The 16872-nt window shown below is 40.8% G+C and overlaps 1 protein-coding gene across 5 annotated transcripts in view; it reads right to left on the bottom strand.

Annotated features, from left to right (window-relative positions):
• MDM1 (Mdm1 nuclear protein) overlaps nt 1-8284 on the bottom strand; it is a 33725-nt gene extending 25441 nt beyond the window's left edge. The window contains exons 1-4 of one of the 5 annotated variants that reach the window (XM_010337281.3): nt 7946-8220; nt 6837-6951; nt 2410-2777; nt 1200-1334 (exon numbers count right to left, since the gene is read on the bottom strand). In XM_010337281.3, coding sequence (XP_010335583.2) covers nt 1200-1334; nt 2410-2777; nt 6837-6951; nt 7946-7963 — 636 coding nt within the window. In that variant the 5' untranslated portion in view covers nt 7964-8220. The other 4 variants (XM_010337282.3, XM_003926547.4, XM_003926546.4 and 1 more) reach the window with 4 other exon arrangements.
• Nucleotides 8285-16872: the final 8588 nt, after the last annotated feature.

The following is a 16872-nucleotide window of genomic DNA, read 5'->3' on the forward strand; positions in this document are numbered from 1 at the left end:
GATCAGGAGGTCAGGAGTTTGAGACTAGCTTGGCCAATGTGGTGAAACCCCATCTCTACTAAAAATACAAAAATTAGCAGGGTTTGGTGGCACGCACCTGTAGTCCCAGCTACTTGGGAGGCTGAGGCAGAAGAATCGCTTGAACCCAGGAGGCAGAATTTGCAGGGAGCCAAGATAACACCACTGCACTCCAGCCTGGGCAACAGGATAAGACTCTGTCTCAAAAAAAACAAAAAACAAAAAAACCTGAATAATAATTAAGCCCAAAGCTGCCACAATTTTTAGGTTTTTTTTATCTTAATGTAAGATGGCTAGATGTTATTGTCTTGATGAATCTAATTATCCTGTCAGTTCTTAGGGGTGTACATAATATACAAGTGAATGTTGACATACAGAAGAAAATGAATGTGAGGGTGTGTGAAAGTGTGTGTATTTATAAAGAAAATCACACAGACCAGATTAAAAAAAAGACTAAGCCATTATAGGTCTCTGGGGATATTCTGAGTGGAGGTATTTCCTGTCTATGCCTAGAAGTACTATAAAGAACATAAATGAGAGTTAAAAGCCTAAGAACTCCCTAAAGGATGAAGGCAGTAAAACAACAGACTATTTATTAGTAGTGGTATCTCGATACTAAAATAGTGCAAAAGTATAATGAAATCTAATACCATATCGTTACAGCTTTTGAATTTTACAAATATAGTTATACTGACAATGCCTATTACTATTCATCTGATACAAGGACAAAATTACATATCTTGTGTTACTGTCAACGTACTTTATATTTATTAAAATAATTATTCAAAGCAATTATGCCTTTCTTAGAATACAGGAAACATGCAATATATTAGTCGACAACACACAACATTTTAGAATAAAATAAATTTAACGATTTTTTAATAAGTAAAAAAATCTTGCAGCATGCAAAAACTTACCAGTTCCCCAAGTTTTCATTACCCTGTCTCATATTTAGTATATGTGATGCATCTGGCAACAATGATCATCAGTAGCCTAGGACAGTATAATATTACTACTATAAATCATAAGTAACAGATGATTTTAGTAAAACTCTCATTTTTGGCTTTCTAGAACCTACCTCCAGGCTACTTAAGTACCCAATTTCTTTCAACTCCTAATTCTATATAAATCTACATTACTAGATAATGGTACTCAGAAATGTATTACATCCATTAAACTACCTGATTGGCTGCAAAAGCTGGAGCAGTTTCTTTAGAAGTCTTCCAAACAAACTGCCTTTGATATTCAGAATTTCTCAAGGCATTATTTGAAGGAACAACAGTCAATCCAGCTTTCTTACGTAGAAGTCTATCCAACTGTTCAAAAAAAGAATCCACTCAAAGACATTAAAAATTTCTATTCAAACATTTTAAAAATTGTAGTAAAAAATGCATAACATGAAATCTACCCTCTTAACAAAATTTTAAGTCTACAGTACAAAATTGTTAACTACATGTGCATTGTGGTACAGCAAACTTTTTTCAACTTACAAACAGTATCTTTTTTCAAGCATCAAACCATTTAAAATTCCTTTCTATCAAAGAACTATTAGGCATCCCAAGAAAAATATAATACCTCTCAGTCCTTTCCTACTAATCATTCATCATTAAATCTATTACCAAAAAGACCCAGCACCTTGCCTCATGTGCACACTGCTTCTGTGAACCCCATTTTTTGTTCACCAGACTCACACATCACCTTCCTGTTCCCTTTCACCCCCACCTTTTTCAACAAGCTACAGATTCTTCTCCAACAGTCTGAAATGCCTCTTCAGGGTCCCAGTCAGTGGTGGACATGAACCAGAGAAGAAGCAGTGGAACAGAACCGAGAAAGAAATGTAGAAGGCAGTGAGATCCCCACGTAAGTTCCTGCAGCCTCTGCTTATGTGCTCACAGGGACCTGCTGCAGGCCAGCTGTGACATAAGAGAGCAGAAATGCAAGATCTTTGAGAGACAGCCAGAGCTCTCCTTCCTTTTGCATTTCATCAATTGAGTTTCTGTTTGTCTTCTGGTACATGATAAGAAACTGAAAAGGGACTAGGTAGAAGTCAGCTGAGCACCTTGCCAGAAGTAAGGGCCTACTCCCCTTCTCTGTCTCAATTTGATCTCTCCCTTAGGACTCAGGTGAAAATATATGATGAATAAAATCCAGAGGCAGGAGGTCCATCCAGTGAAGGGATGTCACAGTATAACTAGTACAAAATAGCAAGTAGTAATAAAAGAACTAATTCACAATAACTAAAGTCAACAGCCTCTTATCAACTATTCTTATAGACATTAGACAAGAAAACAATAGAAAATTCTGAAACACAAAATGTAATATGACTGAAATGAGGATGACATCAACAAAGAATTCTATGCTTTTCAAAAGAAATGCAGTGAATACGCCTACCCCATTATCTACATTTTCCGAAAGAACGTTGACAGACTGTTCCAGTTCCACATTTTCATTAACTGGTTTATGATTTGCTACACTCTCCTTATTTTCCACAACATCGGAGGCGCCTTCAGCTCTGGAGTCTGCAGAGTGAGATCTGGTTCTTTTGGGAACCCTGGAAGCTTCTAGTGAGTGAACTCTGTTTTGAGCAACATTCTTTTGTTCTGCTTCTTGTGATTTTGGTGTTTCCAGGGCTTCTGGTTCTGGTGATACAACCACATTGCTCTCTGAGTTAGCTCCATTCCACTCAAGAGATTTTGAAATCTGTGGGTCATGGTAAGGGACTCTTCTTTTTGAAATAAAACTTGGCTCTTTCACGATCCCTACAAAACACAGTATACAAAAATAGCAGTTACCAAAGCAAAACGTTACAAAGATAACTTTTAGGAACACTTATGAAGGAGAAATGAAATTTAAAATTTAGTTCAGATATATTTATCTATATATCCACACAATATCCTTCAGATTATAAGATTTTTAAAGTTCTGTTTTCCAACATAAAATATTTAATTTTGCTTTTAAAAGTATTAAAAATCTAACCATAACAAAAAATTAAAAATCAGGGGGTCACAATGTTCCAGTTATCCTAACAGAAGTCACTAGAATTGCCACATGATAGACCTGGCAAGCCAGGCAGTACATGTTGCCTCCGTTTCTAATTACTTTCCTGTGCTACTTAACGGAACAATGGGCCCCGGTACTGTCAAAATTTGGAACTATTCACAAAGCTGCTCTTATGTGGAGCAGACCAAGATGAGAAGGGATGAGATGTCATTATGCTGGATCTTAGTTCTACATCTGCCTGATTTCCTGAGAATTAAAAAAGAATAAGCCCTTTTAACAAGAGCTAAGATACAATTTCTCTACATTTCTGTCTGAAAAGCAAATGTTCAAAAACTTAACTTTCTATGGAGGTAAGAGGAGCTCTGCAGAATGACAGCCACTGAGAGACTGCCCTAGTTTAGGGCCATTCTTTAAGAATGTTGCAGGGTGGAGAAGCAAGATTAAGACCAGAACAGAAAGAAAGGGAAGGTGGAAAGAAAATTGGGCACAAAGTAAAACCCAGGGCTCCTTAGCCTCTGTTGTAGATGTGTTGGCCATGGCACCCAGGGTCCTTACCCTTTTAAAAGGCTTCCCTAGACCAGAGGCCTTCACACTGGGTAGATATCTGTTTGGAGGCACACAAAGATGTTTCAGGGAGGGTAAACAGAAGTGGGCAGCTTAAGGGAATCATTTTCCAGATCCTCAACTCCATTATGTGCTCTCTCACCTGATGCTGATCTATCTGCCTGAGAGCTGCATCTGCCATCTGCAGTTTCATCTTCCACTGCCCCTTTCATAATCTCCCTTTTCCCACTTTACAAAAGAAAGTCACACCTCTTAACCAGCTGGAAACTTACTCCAGTGCACCCCCCAAGGTAGAACAAAATCTCAGGGGTAGAGAGCCAAACAAAGGGACAATTCAAGAAGCTTATCACTGAGGGAGAATATTTGACAGCAAAGCAAAGCAGGTAGATATTAGAAATAACAAAGGAATAGCACCTTATTTCACATAGCTCCAAGAATTTTCCATCTACCTTCTTAGTGTTAAAATTCAGGTATGAGAGGGATGTCATGTGAAATGTACATAATGCATATTAACACATTTACCTTAATTAAAGACAAACAGACTTTTTTTCCTCACAGAAAATAATTCTAATTTGGCCAGTTACTTTCCCAATGGATACTGACTTTGCCAACTGTATGATACATATTTTCCATAAATGGAATGGGTTAAATTGGCAGTTCCAAAGTTTTTACAAAATATATGTAAAACATATGAGCACTATAAATATACCAGAAATTATGTCATTCAAAACTATTCATAAAAACTTATAAAAAATATCAATTTTGAAATGTGTGATGGGGGCACAATGTTTTTCTAAATTTTTCTAGGAAGTATAAAAACAAAAAAGCTTGAAGATCACCAATTAGACTTCTCTCTGCTTTAACACAGAGGCACGTTTTTGGTAGAAGAGCAAAATGAAAGAAGATGCCTAGTTGGTCTGCTGTTGTCTCTCAGCACCAGCAAATCCCCAGGGCAAAAATATACTACTCTAAAAGAAGATACAGCCAGCCCTGGGTAATACCTGTTTTGTTTTTTTTTTCTAACCTTCCATCTCCTGTTCTGAGCAACATGGAGTTCTTGTTCGGTCCCTCCCCTGACCTAAAATTCCCCACTAACATTCCTCCTCTAGTTCATTCCTTCCTTCATTACACACCATGCTCTAAGGTGGCTTTGCTCCTATGGTCTCATTTCATCACCTTCCCCTCAAATGCAGCTGATCTAAACTGAAATGTTATTGGACAACTATGCAGTTTAACGAATTTTCCAGTGTCATAATTGCCCTGCAGACTCTCAGTAGGGTGGAATATCTATGCTTAAACAGTGATTTATTTGGATTCTTAATCTAACGGAGGCTCAACTATGTGGCATTTCTGGTCATTTGTAAAAAGAGGATTATGAGTAGAGGGATTTTCCTAGCACCCTGCTGGAGAAGCAGGGATACCCAGCCTCTGAAGTTTGGCTCTGGGTCAGATCATGATGCTTCAGAGAAACCCTAAAAGAGACACCCACTCTTGTTCACTCTTCCCTTTATTCTCCAAACCTAATCCTGAAAATACCTCTGTATCTTCCTAACTCCTCAGGATCGGTACACTACTCATAAGTCTTTTCCTGGCCTCAAACATCTAACATTTATGTGACTTACCTGCCCGTTTGCACACATCACATGTAGGACACTAAGCACTGATCCATGTACATGAAGCAGGCCCTTAATATGCAACATTCATTTAACCCTCCTAGCAAACCTATGCAACAGGATGGCTTCCTAAAATCTCACTTGGTGAAATCAGCTCAATTAGCCCCACATCACACAGCTATTGTGGATTCAAATTTAGGCTTATTCATTCATTTAAAAATTAGTTTCAAGAAGCAATAGATTGTTTGAAGCCTTATGTTAGGTACTGGGTAGGAACAAGGTGGTGAATAAGCTCTAATATGCTAGTAAGGAGGAATTAAACAAGCAGGTACAATGAAATCAGTCTGTTTCCTTTCTCTTCTATAGGCCTCTATGAAACCCTGGCCCAGGACTCTGACTTCTCTGGGATACAGGGAGGAGGCATGTGTGATAACAAGAATATGACCTCTGAAATAATCTGTTTTGCACAAAACAGACTTGATTTCAAATCACTGTTCTGTCACTTACTAGCTGAAAAGCTGGGGAAAGCAATCTAATCTTCCTAAGCTTTTATTCCTAAAGACCTTGGGAGTACTCTTCCCCAGCCTTGTCCCTTCAGCTTTCAGGTCACAGCTCAAATATCACTTCCTTAAAAAGAGCCTTTCCAAACCATCTAATCTAAAACATTTTCCCTCCAATCCACCCCATCCCCCATGTTACCTATCACACTTCCCTATAATTTTATATAAAACCCTGAAATTCCCTTATTTATTGGGTGACTTGCTAACTGTTTCTCTCCACAGTTAAGGGACTTTGTTTCAGGGCTATATCCCTAGTGTTCCCAGACCAAACTGAGGTTCAGGCTGCTATTTCTCATGGCCAGTAACAAGATGCAGAGGAACTAGGAAGGAAAAAGAGTTTTTATTTCAATAATGGGTTACAGTGAGAAGGCCTGGAAATTACTGCCATACAAACCCAAAATAACAAAGTTTTTCAGAGCTTATATACCTTAAGTGTTCATTCATCTAAGGACAGAAGTGATTATCTTCTTTTAATCTATAACTAAAGTCTGAGTCCTGAAGACTTTTTTTTTTGGAGCTTCAGTAAATTTACTTAAACTAAGTGGGTCTAGGTGCCCTTACCTTGTCTCCTGTTAAATCACAGAGGTTTGGGGAGTTCTTTCAGGTCTCCAATAAACTTGTTTGTGGAGGCCTCAGGAGTTTCTTCGGACCCCCAGTAAAATTTGTTTAATCCTAAAAGAGTCCTGTTAAGAATTCCTTATTTTGTCATGCTTTACAGCCCAGGAAAGGCGTAGGCAAAACTCTTGATGGACTTTTGTTACATCCCAGCCTTTGTGTAAGTGCACTGGCATTTTTTAGCTTTCAATATTTAACTTAACCACTCAGTCAGTACTGAAAGTTATGATGGAGGCCTGCATTAGTAAAACCTGGCCTGCCCCACTAGCAGCTGGAAATAGTCCTAGCTCATAGTAAACCTTCAATAAATATTTGATTAATAAATGAATAAATCAACCAGGAACTGAACTTTTAATAAATCATTTGGTAAACTTAGCCCAAGGTTCAATTAGCCCAAGTTATAACGGCTTAGCCCAAGTTATAAACTTAGCCCAAGTCGGAAGGGGTATTAGCTTGCTCAACTTACCTAACTGATCCGATCTAAGTCCAGCCCACGGGTACTTTCGCCCCACGGAGGAATTACAAGATTCTGACAAATAAGACTTTTTCCACAGGAAATTCCTCTGGTATTCACTCAGTCCCTGTAATGCAAAGTACACTTTAAATATAGTGCAATTAAGGAATGATGTTTTAAAGCAGGCATTAGTAAAAAAAAAATAATAATTTCTGAACCTCCCAAGAGAGACTTCAGACTGAAAATTAAACACAGACGAGCTCCTTAATAAGAGTTAATATTTACCCAGCCCTATGCTAAGCAGTTCACACGTGTTATATCCTTTAATCTTCAACACCACTTGATGCAGATACTACCAGGAATCCCAGGCTCAGCGGTTACCGTTTCACTTGCTACGATTCCAAAGCATGAGTTCTTGTCGGATAACTAGTGACAATCTAAAGTCTCATCATTCTAGATTTATCCCAAGTGTTCACGGAATACACAATGTCATGCATTATGCCTAGGACCTTTTGCTATTTGGTAAATCAACAAAAGACAAACTTCCCTTCCATTCTGATATACAAGCCTTTAAGATAAATGAAGAGTCAGGAGTTGTGGGACGCTGTGGCCATCTGTTAAGCTGCAGGGTGCTAGTCCCTGACAGCTACCAGCTACCTGGAACTTTTAACAGACGCTAGGACAAAATGCACAATGAAAAATGTGTACTTCTTTATACCCCGTCTTTACTAAGAACCCATTTCTCGAGCCTTTAAAAGCCACATACACTAAAGTTTTAAAAGTCATGGGGGTTAAATGCTAAACCCAATCTGAAGTCGCCTTTAGTGCTCTTTGCAAAGTGACCTCCTCCCATCTCCACTCCTCTTGAGGCCCCTTAAGTAAATCTATCTCGCACCGTCTGACTCCTCCGCACACGGCAACTTGGAAATGTGAGTGAACGGAGAGGGAGCTAGGTAAGTCGCGGGGGACAGATTCTTGGGCCCCGCAGGCAGGCCCCGGAGCTGGCAGCTTCAGCCGGGCCGAGGACTGAAGTGCAGAAAAGCAGCGTGACCTCGGCGCTCCGCACCAGCCCCGCCGCGGCTCCTCCCAGCCACATTCCGGCCCGGGAACCCCAGCCTCACCTTGAAGCGCACCGGCATGTCGCCCGGCGCCGGAGCCCCAGCCACTCGGACAGTTAACGGGACAAAAAGCCCCGAGGGGGCGGGGCGATAACAGTCGGTTCCCTAGCAAAGCCGCGGCCCGGCGTCCCCGACTACGCGCCGGCGCACTCCGCGCTTCCCGCCTAGAGCCCGGCCGCTCTGTTTTCCCCCGCCCATCTTGGAGCCTAAGGACCAATAGAGACTCGCAGAGTGCCTTACCGCCATTAGGATTTGACCAATGAGTGCCCGGAAAGGGAGCCGCCCACCTCCCGTACCCAATCCTGGGGGCTGATAGAGATGGCGGGCGGAAGGACTCCTAATAAGGCTCCCGGAAGCGGGCTGGGCGGGACCCCGGTAGTGCCGCCCTCGGTCGGGTGGACCGGCGCCTGGTTCGCAGGCTCCCGCGCAGCGACGCGTCTTCCTGCTGGTGGAATTCGCCAGCCGCCAGCCTCGCCGGCCCAGGTACTTGACGGCATCAAACGTAAAAGTGTGTTCTTAATTCTAAAATCTATGACAGAACCGAACGCTTCTTTTTCCGACAGGAAAGTGCTCAGATGTATTCTGCTGAATACCGGTTCCTCCAGTCGACATCCGCATTACAGTTTATTGTCACATCAAAAGGGAAGAGCGAAAAATAAATATAGCTTAGGCAGGACTTTTGAAACTTTATTGAAACTCGAAAGACAAAGTGCTGTCTCTTCCTCCAGTGATGTTCTTCCTCCCTCAGTCTCTACCCTCCCCAAAATGATGTACACACAGCGCTTAGATGAGGACACGCTTGTGAGGCTCAACGTCAAACCTTTAGCCTTGTCTCTCCTCGCACCCTTTTTTTAAAAACAAAACTTCGTCTGATTTTAATGGACTATTACCATCATCGTCGGTAAATATTTCTTGACAGAACACTGCTGATTCTGAGAATTGCGAAAGAAATAAACGGTCCAGATAGTTTTCTAATATACTTGGGAAGGACGTACATATATTTATTCAATAATGGTGTAATGAGATGTGTCAAATGAAAGGTGTCAATGATAAGGGCTACAGGGACTGGGATCAGGGAGTCATTTCTGAGGGCAGAAAATGCCTCAGGAGGAACTATTCAGGCTGAAAGGACTGCAATAAATAAAAAGTGGGATGACGAAAGGGCAGATGTCTGAATGGACATCTTCGTCCAGGAACAACAATTAGTGCCTTTTACATTTGTCACGTGTTGACTGAATGAAAGTATACCTCTCTTAAACTTTCAAATATCAACACCAACCCTTGCTGTTTCCCGGTAAGCATTTTCCGCAAAAGCTGTCTTCCCGAATCCTGATTGATGTCTCTGTTCTTCATCATCACTGAGATACTTAAAAATTCATTTGAAGAAGCCACCTGATAATCTGGAACAAAGAGCATATTAAATTAGTCCCGATGCAGCCATGTATCCAGGGGGCCCTTGAATAATGTTCATTGGTGATGACAGCATCTCTGTCGTGTAAATTAAGAATGGCACAAACAAGACACAGTGGAACATAAAACAAAAGTCATCTGCAGGAAGGCAGCCCATCTTACAGGGTAAGAAGAGCGCAACCCTGGTTGTACACACTGCTTTGTTACCACAAAATGCTAAGGTGAAATCTGCAAAAGCAAATGTGTAGAATGTAGCCCATCTGCTAAACAAAGAAGAGCTCTGCTGAGCAGGGAGTAAATGACAGGAAAACCAAACAGCAGATGGTAAAAAATAACTTAGTCACATCCCAGGCTTCCTAGAGATGTATCGTAAAGACTTAAGGAAGAAGATTTTACTTTGCTATTGTTAAACAAAAGCCTACCCCAGTTTAAGAGGCAAAGATATAGAAATGAAAAAAAAAAAAGTGACAACCTTAGTAAATGAGTTTTATAGCCTGTGTTTTACCAGCTCTTATCTTCTCTGCTACTGCAGGAAACAGTACCCAGTACCCTACAAAGTTCCACCCATGTTTTGGGGAGTCCCTAGGAAGTATTTCCCGGGTGCTCACAGCAACCACAGTGTGCCCAGCGGCACTGCCGCTTGTCCCAATAGCCATGCATCTGTAGGTGTCACTCTTGCTACTGGCTATCACAGCCACTTTAGCTTGATACTGAGTCTCCACTGGGCATAGCAACTGGGTACAGCCACTCCTCAAACTGCCTGGTATTGGTGGTAATCTACGGCAAAGCACCTCTCCTTTTGCATTACCCTCTTTGAAGTGAGTAACACTGTATCTTAGCCTTCTTTTCTCAACTCCAAAGGGCTTAAAATGAAGTCCTTGGAGTCTAGGCCAAAAAACAACTCCTCAAGTGACAGATCTTATGCTGTACTTCTCTCTCCCACTAGCTAAGCCCTCTTACTGGGAGAATGGTATCACACCTGGCTCACTCTTCCCTTCATTGATTTCTCTGTTTCTCATACAAAGATTTCTGTCTGTTGCCTGTGAGAGACTGAATTTGCACAAGCTCTATGAAAGGCATTTTGGCAGTTTGATCCAGGAGTTCGTCGTCTATTAATTGGTCTTACAGATAGACTCACAAATATGTGAAAAAATATATTAATTTGAGGTTGTTTAATGTACTATTTCTAGTTACAAAAGGTTGAAAACAACCTAAATGTCCATTTAGAGAGAACTAGTCAAATACATTACGGTTCATCCAAATCCAAAGAGTAGTGCAAGCTGTTCTCCTTTGGGCCTTCTGATCCTGCACAGGTACATTAGGTCCAGTCGGGAAAACAGACCCTACGCTAGGCATTTCAACAAAGAGATCTTAATACAAGCTATTGGTTCATTAGTTACTGGAGAACTTAAAGCCAAAAGGAGAAATAGAGAAGAGGACATCCAGGAAGCAGCTCACACTCTAAGGCTGAGAGAACAAAAAGAAAATGTTGAGGTTACTAGAATGTGGAGGTTTGTAGGAGAGGCCTCCTGGAGTTGGTCAGACCTCTGAGAAAGGGTCACTACCCCACTGGTGGGGGTGCCTCTGAGGAGACAAAATGAGACTGCCTCTGGGAACATCTGGAAAAGAGAAAAGCTGGAGACTGCAATCCACTGCCACTGTGGAGTAGAAGATCACTACTCAGGTGCTGCGGGGAGGAACAGCAAGCAAAAGAGCATCCCAGTTGTTCCCTAGCATCCTTTCTTGGCAAATATAACAGGGAGCTGGTCATGTGGTTTGCAGAGTTTGAAGGGTAAGACTGGAACTGACATGCAACTCCTTACTAAATTGGGTATTTCCATATAACCCCTAACAAGCAAGAGGCACCTCTTTATGAGCTAACATAGAAAACTCTCAAAGAAAAAAAGCAAGGCTTCGAAGACTGTGTATGGTATACCGTAAGTTGAGATAAAAGAAAGAAAAGTGAATAAAAGAAAGAAAACCTGTCGTATGATGTTGCATAATGATGTCATTCACAGGCACTTTCTCCCTCACTCATGAGTCTAGCTCCATTAGCGGCAGCTATAAAGAAAAGAGCATTTTATTCAGTTTACTGAGTCGATAAGGAAATGTTAAGGTATTGATAGTTACCATTGGGGCTATTCTCCTTAAATAAAATAACTCCATTGGCCGTTTCTAGATTTATCTTGACATAGTTATCACAATAAGGCTGTTGCTCCTTTTAGAGACAAAAACAAATCAAAATCCTTTGAAACAAATTTTGTTTGCACTTGAAATGTAGATATCCTCATCTACTACTCATTCTGTTAAAAAAAAGGAAGTCAACCACTTCACAAATTAATAATCTATCATTTTCTCAGTAGTAGTTGAAACATTGGAGAATTTGTATTTACCTCTAGCTATATTTCTTTTTATTTAACAAAAGAAAAGTGTATATGAGCAAACACATCAGACGAAGATTGAAGAAGGGAGGTACGAAGATGAATAAGACATAGCCCGTGCCTTCGAATGTGATAATCTTCTAATAGGGGACCTATACGTACACAAAGAACATAGAAAATAGAAAGGAGAAAGTGAGAAAGGGGCTAAGTGTGAGCACCTTGGTATTCTAAAGATGCTTTTAAATCTGGAGCCAGAAAGTTTGATCCACGATGGGCAATTAAAGAGCAGGCAGGATAAAGGAGCTGATTTTAAATTCCATCCTGGGAAACACCTGATCTAGAGGCCTTTTCCTTTTTTTGTTCTGCCCTGGGTAGCTGAATCCAAGCCAGACGTTCCTTAAGAAGATTCAACTAACATGTGCTCAAGATCAGTTCTCAGAAAGGTAAATTACTTGCTTTCTGTTGTCTTTTTTTTTTCCTTGTTGCTTCAGAAATCAGAGTAATGTGTTTAGAAACTACTGTTTTATCAATATAGTGATACACAGCCTTGTATTTACATATATGTAATTTTCTCTGAAATACCTTACAAGGTAACTGAAATTCCAGTTTTGGGGCTAAGTGATGCTCTTTAGCTCTGTAGCATTCTCTCAGGTCACACTTAATTGGGCTTTCATTGGTAAATCTTGAGCTCAGTCTTTGCCAAAAAGCAATCAGACTGACAAAGGCTTTCTTTTGCATTTTTCCATAGGTATTAACTGATTTTTCCTGCTATGAATGAATTTCTGATTGCACAACTAAGAAAAATGACAAAATTAAATCCATGGTTTCTGTCTGAGAAGCAAAATTGCTGATACTTCACATTAATGTCAGTGAGAATCAAATAAATAGGGTCTATGATTAAGACTTACCAATGAGCCAAGTGCAATTTGCCCGGCAGACTTTAGCCGTGAGATGCCTTTGTTGACAAGGGAGCGTCTGGCTTTTGAATCAGTGGGGCACCTTTTGGAGGGACTCCAGGTTCTCTTGACAACAGGACTTTTTTTCTTTTGGTGAGCCTAGAGGATTCCTCACCATACAAGGCCACGCTGAGTAAAGTAGTTCTCAGTAAGGCATAAACCACTGGCAAGTCTCACATATCGTAATAATGTTGTGCTGCCGCTGAACAAGGCCCAGGGAATAAACTTGGGGCACAAAATTTCTTTCATTTTAATACCTTCACTGTATGGTTCTGTTTTCTAACAATTGCCTTTCCTTTTCTTCACTGATTATTTATGTCCTAACTCACCATCTCTTTGGAAAGACCTCACAGGGACACAGATAATTTCTAGAATTGCTAAATGCTGATTTGAAAGCATTAATTCACTCATCTCATAAAATCAGATTCTGTGTCTTGATGTCAGATCGGCCTTTTGAAGAATCTTGTAAATCTCTACCTTTATGCCAAAATAAATTTTTAAATATTTGTTTTATCACTGAGTTCATGTATATGTACCTTAATAACTGCAGCTTAAGCCCAGATGGCTACTATTATTCTTTCTGAAATTGCCCGTCTTTCTACTAATTATGGTATTTGAAGTATCAATAAGGAATCAAAAATTTTTCAGAATAGAAAGTCAGTTTCCTCTCCTTTGTGGCTTATTGTTGATTCCCTTAAAAGATTTTTACATGTATTTTGCTGGAGCAATTAGTTCATAAAATCTTAGTACCATGTTGTTCAGTTCATCCTGTAGCCTCTGAACTTCTATTAATTGAATGAATGATGGTTGACAATGTAATGATATGCCCAAATGTAAAATACTGCATATATGTATATTGTTTTAGTATCATTGAGTACTATCTATGGAATAAGTTTCAGGAATCATATGTATTTTAGTTAATCATGCTGTGGTGATGCTGAGACTGACTCATTCCAAAATCATTCCAACCTCCTTCTCCTACTGCAGAAGCTGGAAAACTAAAAATCCCTTTGACCTTAGACCCCTTTGCAGCTGAAGTGCGGGTATAATTTACATTCTGCTGATCAGAAGCACTTGCATAAACTGAGTTAGATGGGAAAAAAGCAGAACACAGGCATCTATTACAGTGGTGTAAATCATGACAGTTGCAGCAACAGCAGCATGGTTCTGAAGTTGGCAGCTCTACCAGCAGCTTCCTGATCATAGCAGACGTGAAGTCAGAGCTTGTAGCAAAGGCTTCTCAACTTAGCAGGCAGCTTTTTGGTTCCATGACTTCCTGACTGTAGGCTCCTCTGTGATGTGGCCCTGGAGTCTACTTCTTCAGCTCGCCTAATGATTCTTTAAGCCACTTGTATCAATTGTCTGTTGCCACAATAATGCTGTATAACAAACACTCCCAAATGTAGCACCTTAAAATAACAACCATTTGTTATTGCTTTTGAATGTCTGGGTCAGTTGACCCGTTCTGTTGATGTAGGTTGTGTTTGGCTAATCCAACTAAGCCTACTCGTAAATTTGTGGCCAGCTGATGGGTTAGCTAGAAGCTGGCTAGTCTCAGATGGTTTCAGCTAGGACAACTCATCATCATTCCACATAGCCTCTCATTTTCTAGCAGGCTAGCCTGGATTGTTCTCATGGCAAAGGAAAGATTCCAAAAGGGATCCAAAGTACACAGGATTCCAAAGTATGCGAGGCCTGAGAACTTGGCTTAGAAACAGCATACCATCACCTCTAGCACATTCTGTTAGCCAAAGCAAGTTAAAAGGCCAGCCCACATTCAAGCTCTAGGGAAATAGACTCAACCCCTTCAGGGAAGGAGTGGCAGAGTCACGTTGTAAAGGAAGAATGAAGAATCCATAGACTAGTATTGCAATAGTCTTCCTCATTACTGAATACCCTGAAAATACCCTTTCTGTTTTGAATAGCTAGAATAAATTATATTATCTGCAATTTAACTGTGACCAATGCAATGCCAGTTCAGACACACACATGCATCTTGATTCCCTCTTAAAACTCCATAAAATGACAGTAACTGAATGCCTGGGAAGACACACGCATTCATCTCAATTTCCTCTTAAAACTTCATGAAATGAGAGTAAATGAATAAAACAGGTATAAAGCAGTGAGGTCAAAGAAAATGGCAGAGGAGATAACTGTAAAATAGAGATATTAACAAATATTTAAGTTATGGAGAACAGTCTGTTGCAGATTGGATTCGCTGGAAAGCAGACCCAGAGATGAAGTTTAACGTGCTGAATGTTTATTAGTGAGGGCTCCTGAGATCAACACCTATGGAGGGGAGGGCAAGGGGGCAGAACTGGGTAGAAGGAGAAGTCAAGCTGCAAGGCAGGCCTGACAGCCTCAGCCAGCCCCACGAGGAGTCATGAACTAAAATGTTTTGTCAGAGGTGACCTGCCTTGGGCCAAAATGAGCCTCCTTAGGAAGGCCGTAACCTTGAAAAAGGTGAAGGTAACCTCTAAAGGGGCTGACAGCAGAGAGCACTCCCAGTAGCAGCAGCAACACATCCTCCCTTGAAATGAAATATGAACAGTGCATCGCTGAAAGCATGTTCCTGTTTAAGCAGTCAGTATTCCTAACAAGCAGCACATACTTGAATCCTTACACACACACACACACACACACACACACACACACACATACACACACACACACAACTCTGGTCCTGGTCCTATTGGGAGCTAGTTTCAATGCAGCTGTTAGACGCTTAGTCTTCAAACCTTCAGAAGTGAAGGGGAGTACCTGTCAGCATGAGTTCCTTTTGCCACAGTGTAGAGTCCCAGATGGAACATTGACTCATCCTGTCCAGTTCCTGCCTTAGCAAAGAACTGGCTCCTTCGACTGCCAGGATCCTAAAAAGAATCCTTTATCTTTTTCGTAAGCTTTCCAGCCTACTTCTGGTTTCAAAACTCCCAGAGACAAAGCACTGGAAATGCATTTCCTCCCTCCCCTTCCCTAGGCTGGTCTCCCCTTCCTTGCTTTGTGTCAAAGTGGTTATGCTTGCTCCTGGGGCGGATCGTCTATGGCCTTGTGCTTCCAGACATTCTGGTAGTGTTGGTGCCATTGAAACAATGAGGAAAGCCAGATTCAGAGGCCAACAGGACATTCTGCTTATGACGTCCATAGGCAAAGGAAGGATAAGAATTGAGTGTAGAGAAGAGAGAAACCCCAGCTCTGGAAGACAGCAGAAAAAAGGAATGGATCTGAGGAACGATGCAGACCTGTCTTTTATCTATGAGACTGTAAAACCAATATGAAGAAAAATTGTCCATATTTGTGAACCAAAAGAAAAAAATTTGGCTCCCTAAAATTAATTCCAATTGCAGTCATTTATAAACCAGCTACTACCACTTATGCCTAATTACCATGCAGCATAGTAACAACCGTACATGTAATAAAGCATGTGATCAATTCATTGATTGGAAACCTAAACTCTACAACTATAGAGACAGCTGATATGCAAACACTTTGTGAATTGAAAAGTGTTACAGAAATGGGAGCAGTTCTTGTCATTAGGTTATGAAGATTGTCTCCTTTTGTATCCCTCCTCATCTTTGCTGTACCTAAACAATGGGACTCACATAGTTTAACTTCATCTATTAGTCTCAAATTATTCTAAACAATGCTTTTTCTGATTATTATTATTATTATTGGCTATGATTGATTAAGTCCTTGCTACATGTCTTTAGATTGTGCACGCTGTACCATAATGGTTCAGTCAGGAAATCAGAGCCACTATAGGTTGTACAGGAATAAGAAGCTTCATATAGAAATGTAAGCTTGCCCAGATGCGAGAGAGGGTAAAGGAGTGAAAGTCTAGACATTGACAGCCCAAAGACTGGAAAAAAAATGTTGCTAATGACTTCAGCCTAAAGCCTGTTATGGGTAGGAAGCACATGGGTAAAGACTAAGAATCCTGCCATCACTACAGAGTGAGAGCTCATAGAAAGGGCTGTGGACTCCCACGTCTGGTGACCATGTCTGATAAGCCTCAGCAAGATTTACCCTGAGAACAATGTTCTCCCCTCATTTCTGCCTACCAAGTCTTGCACAGGTCACAAACTCAAAGTCTCATTCACTAACTCCAACCTGGAATTACCTAAGAAAGGAGATTCTGGCCGGACGCAGTGGCTCATGCCTGTAATCTCAGCATTTTGGGAGGCTG

Source organism: Saimiri boliviensis, chromosome 7 (assembly GCF_048565385.1).
Source record: "Saimiri boliviensis isolate mSaiBol1 chromosome 7, mSaiBol1.pri, whole genome shotgun sequence".
NCBI lineage: Eukaryota > Metazoa > Chordata > Mammalia > Primates > Cebidae > Saimiri > Saimiri boliviensis.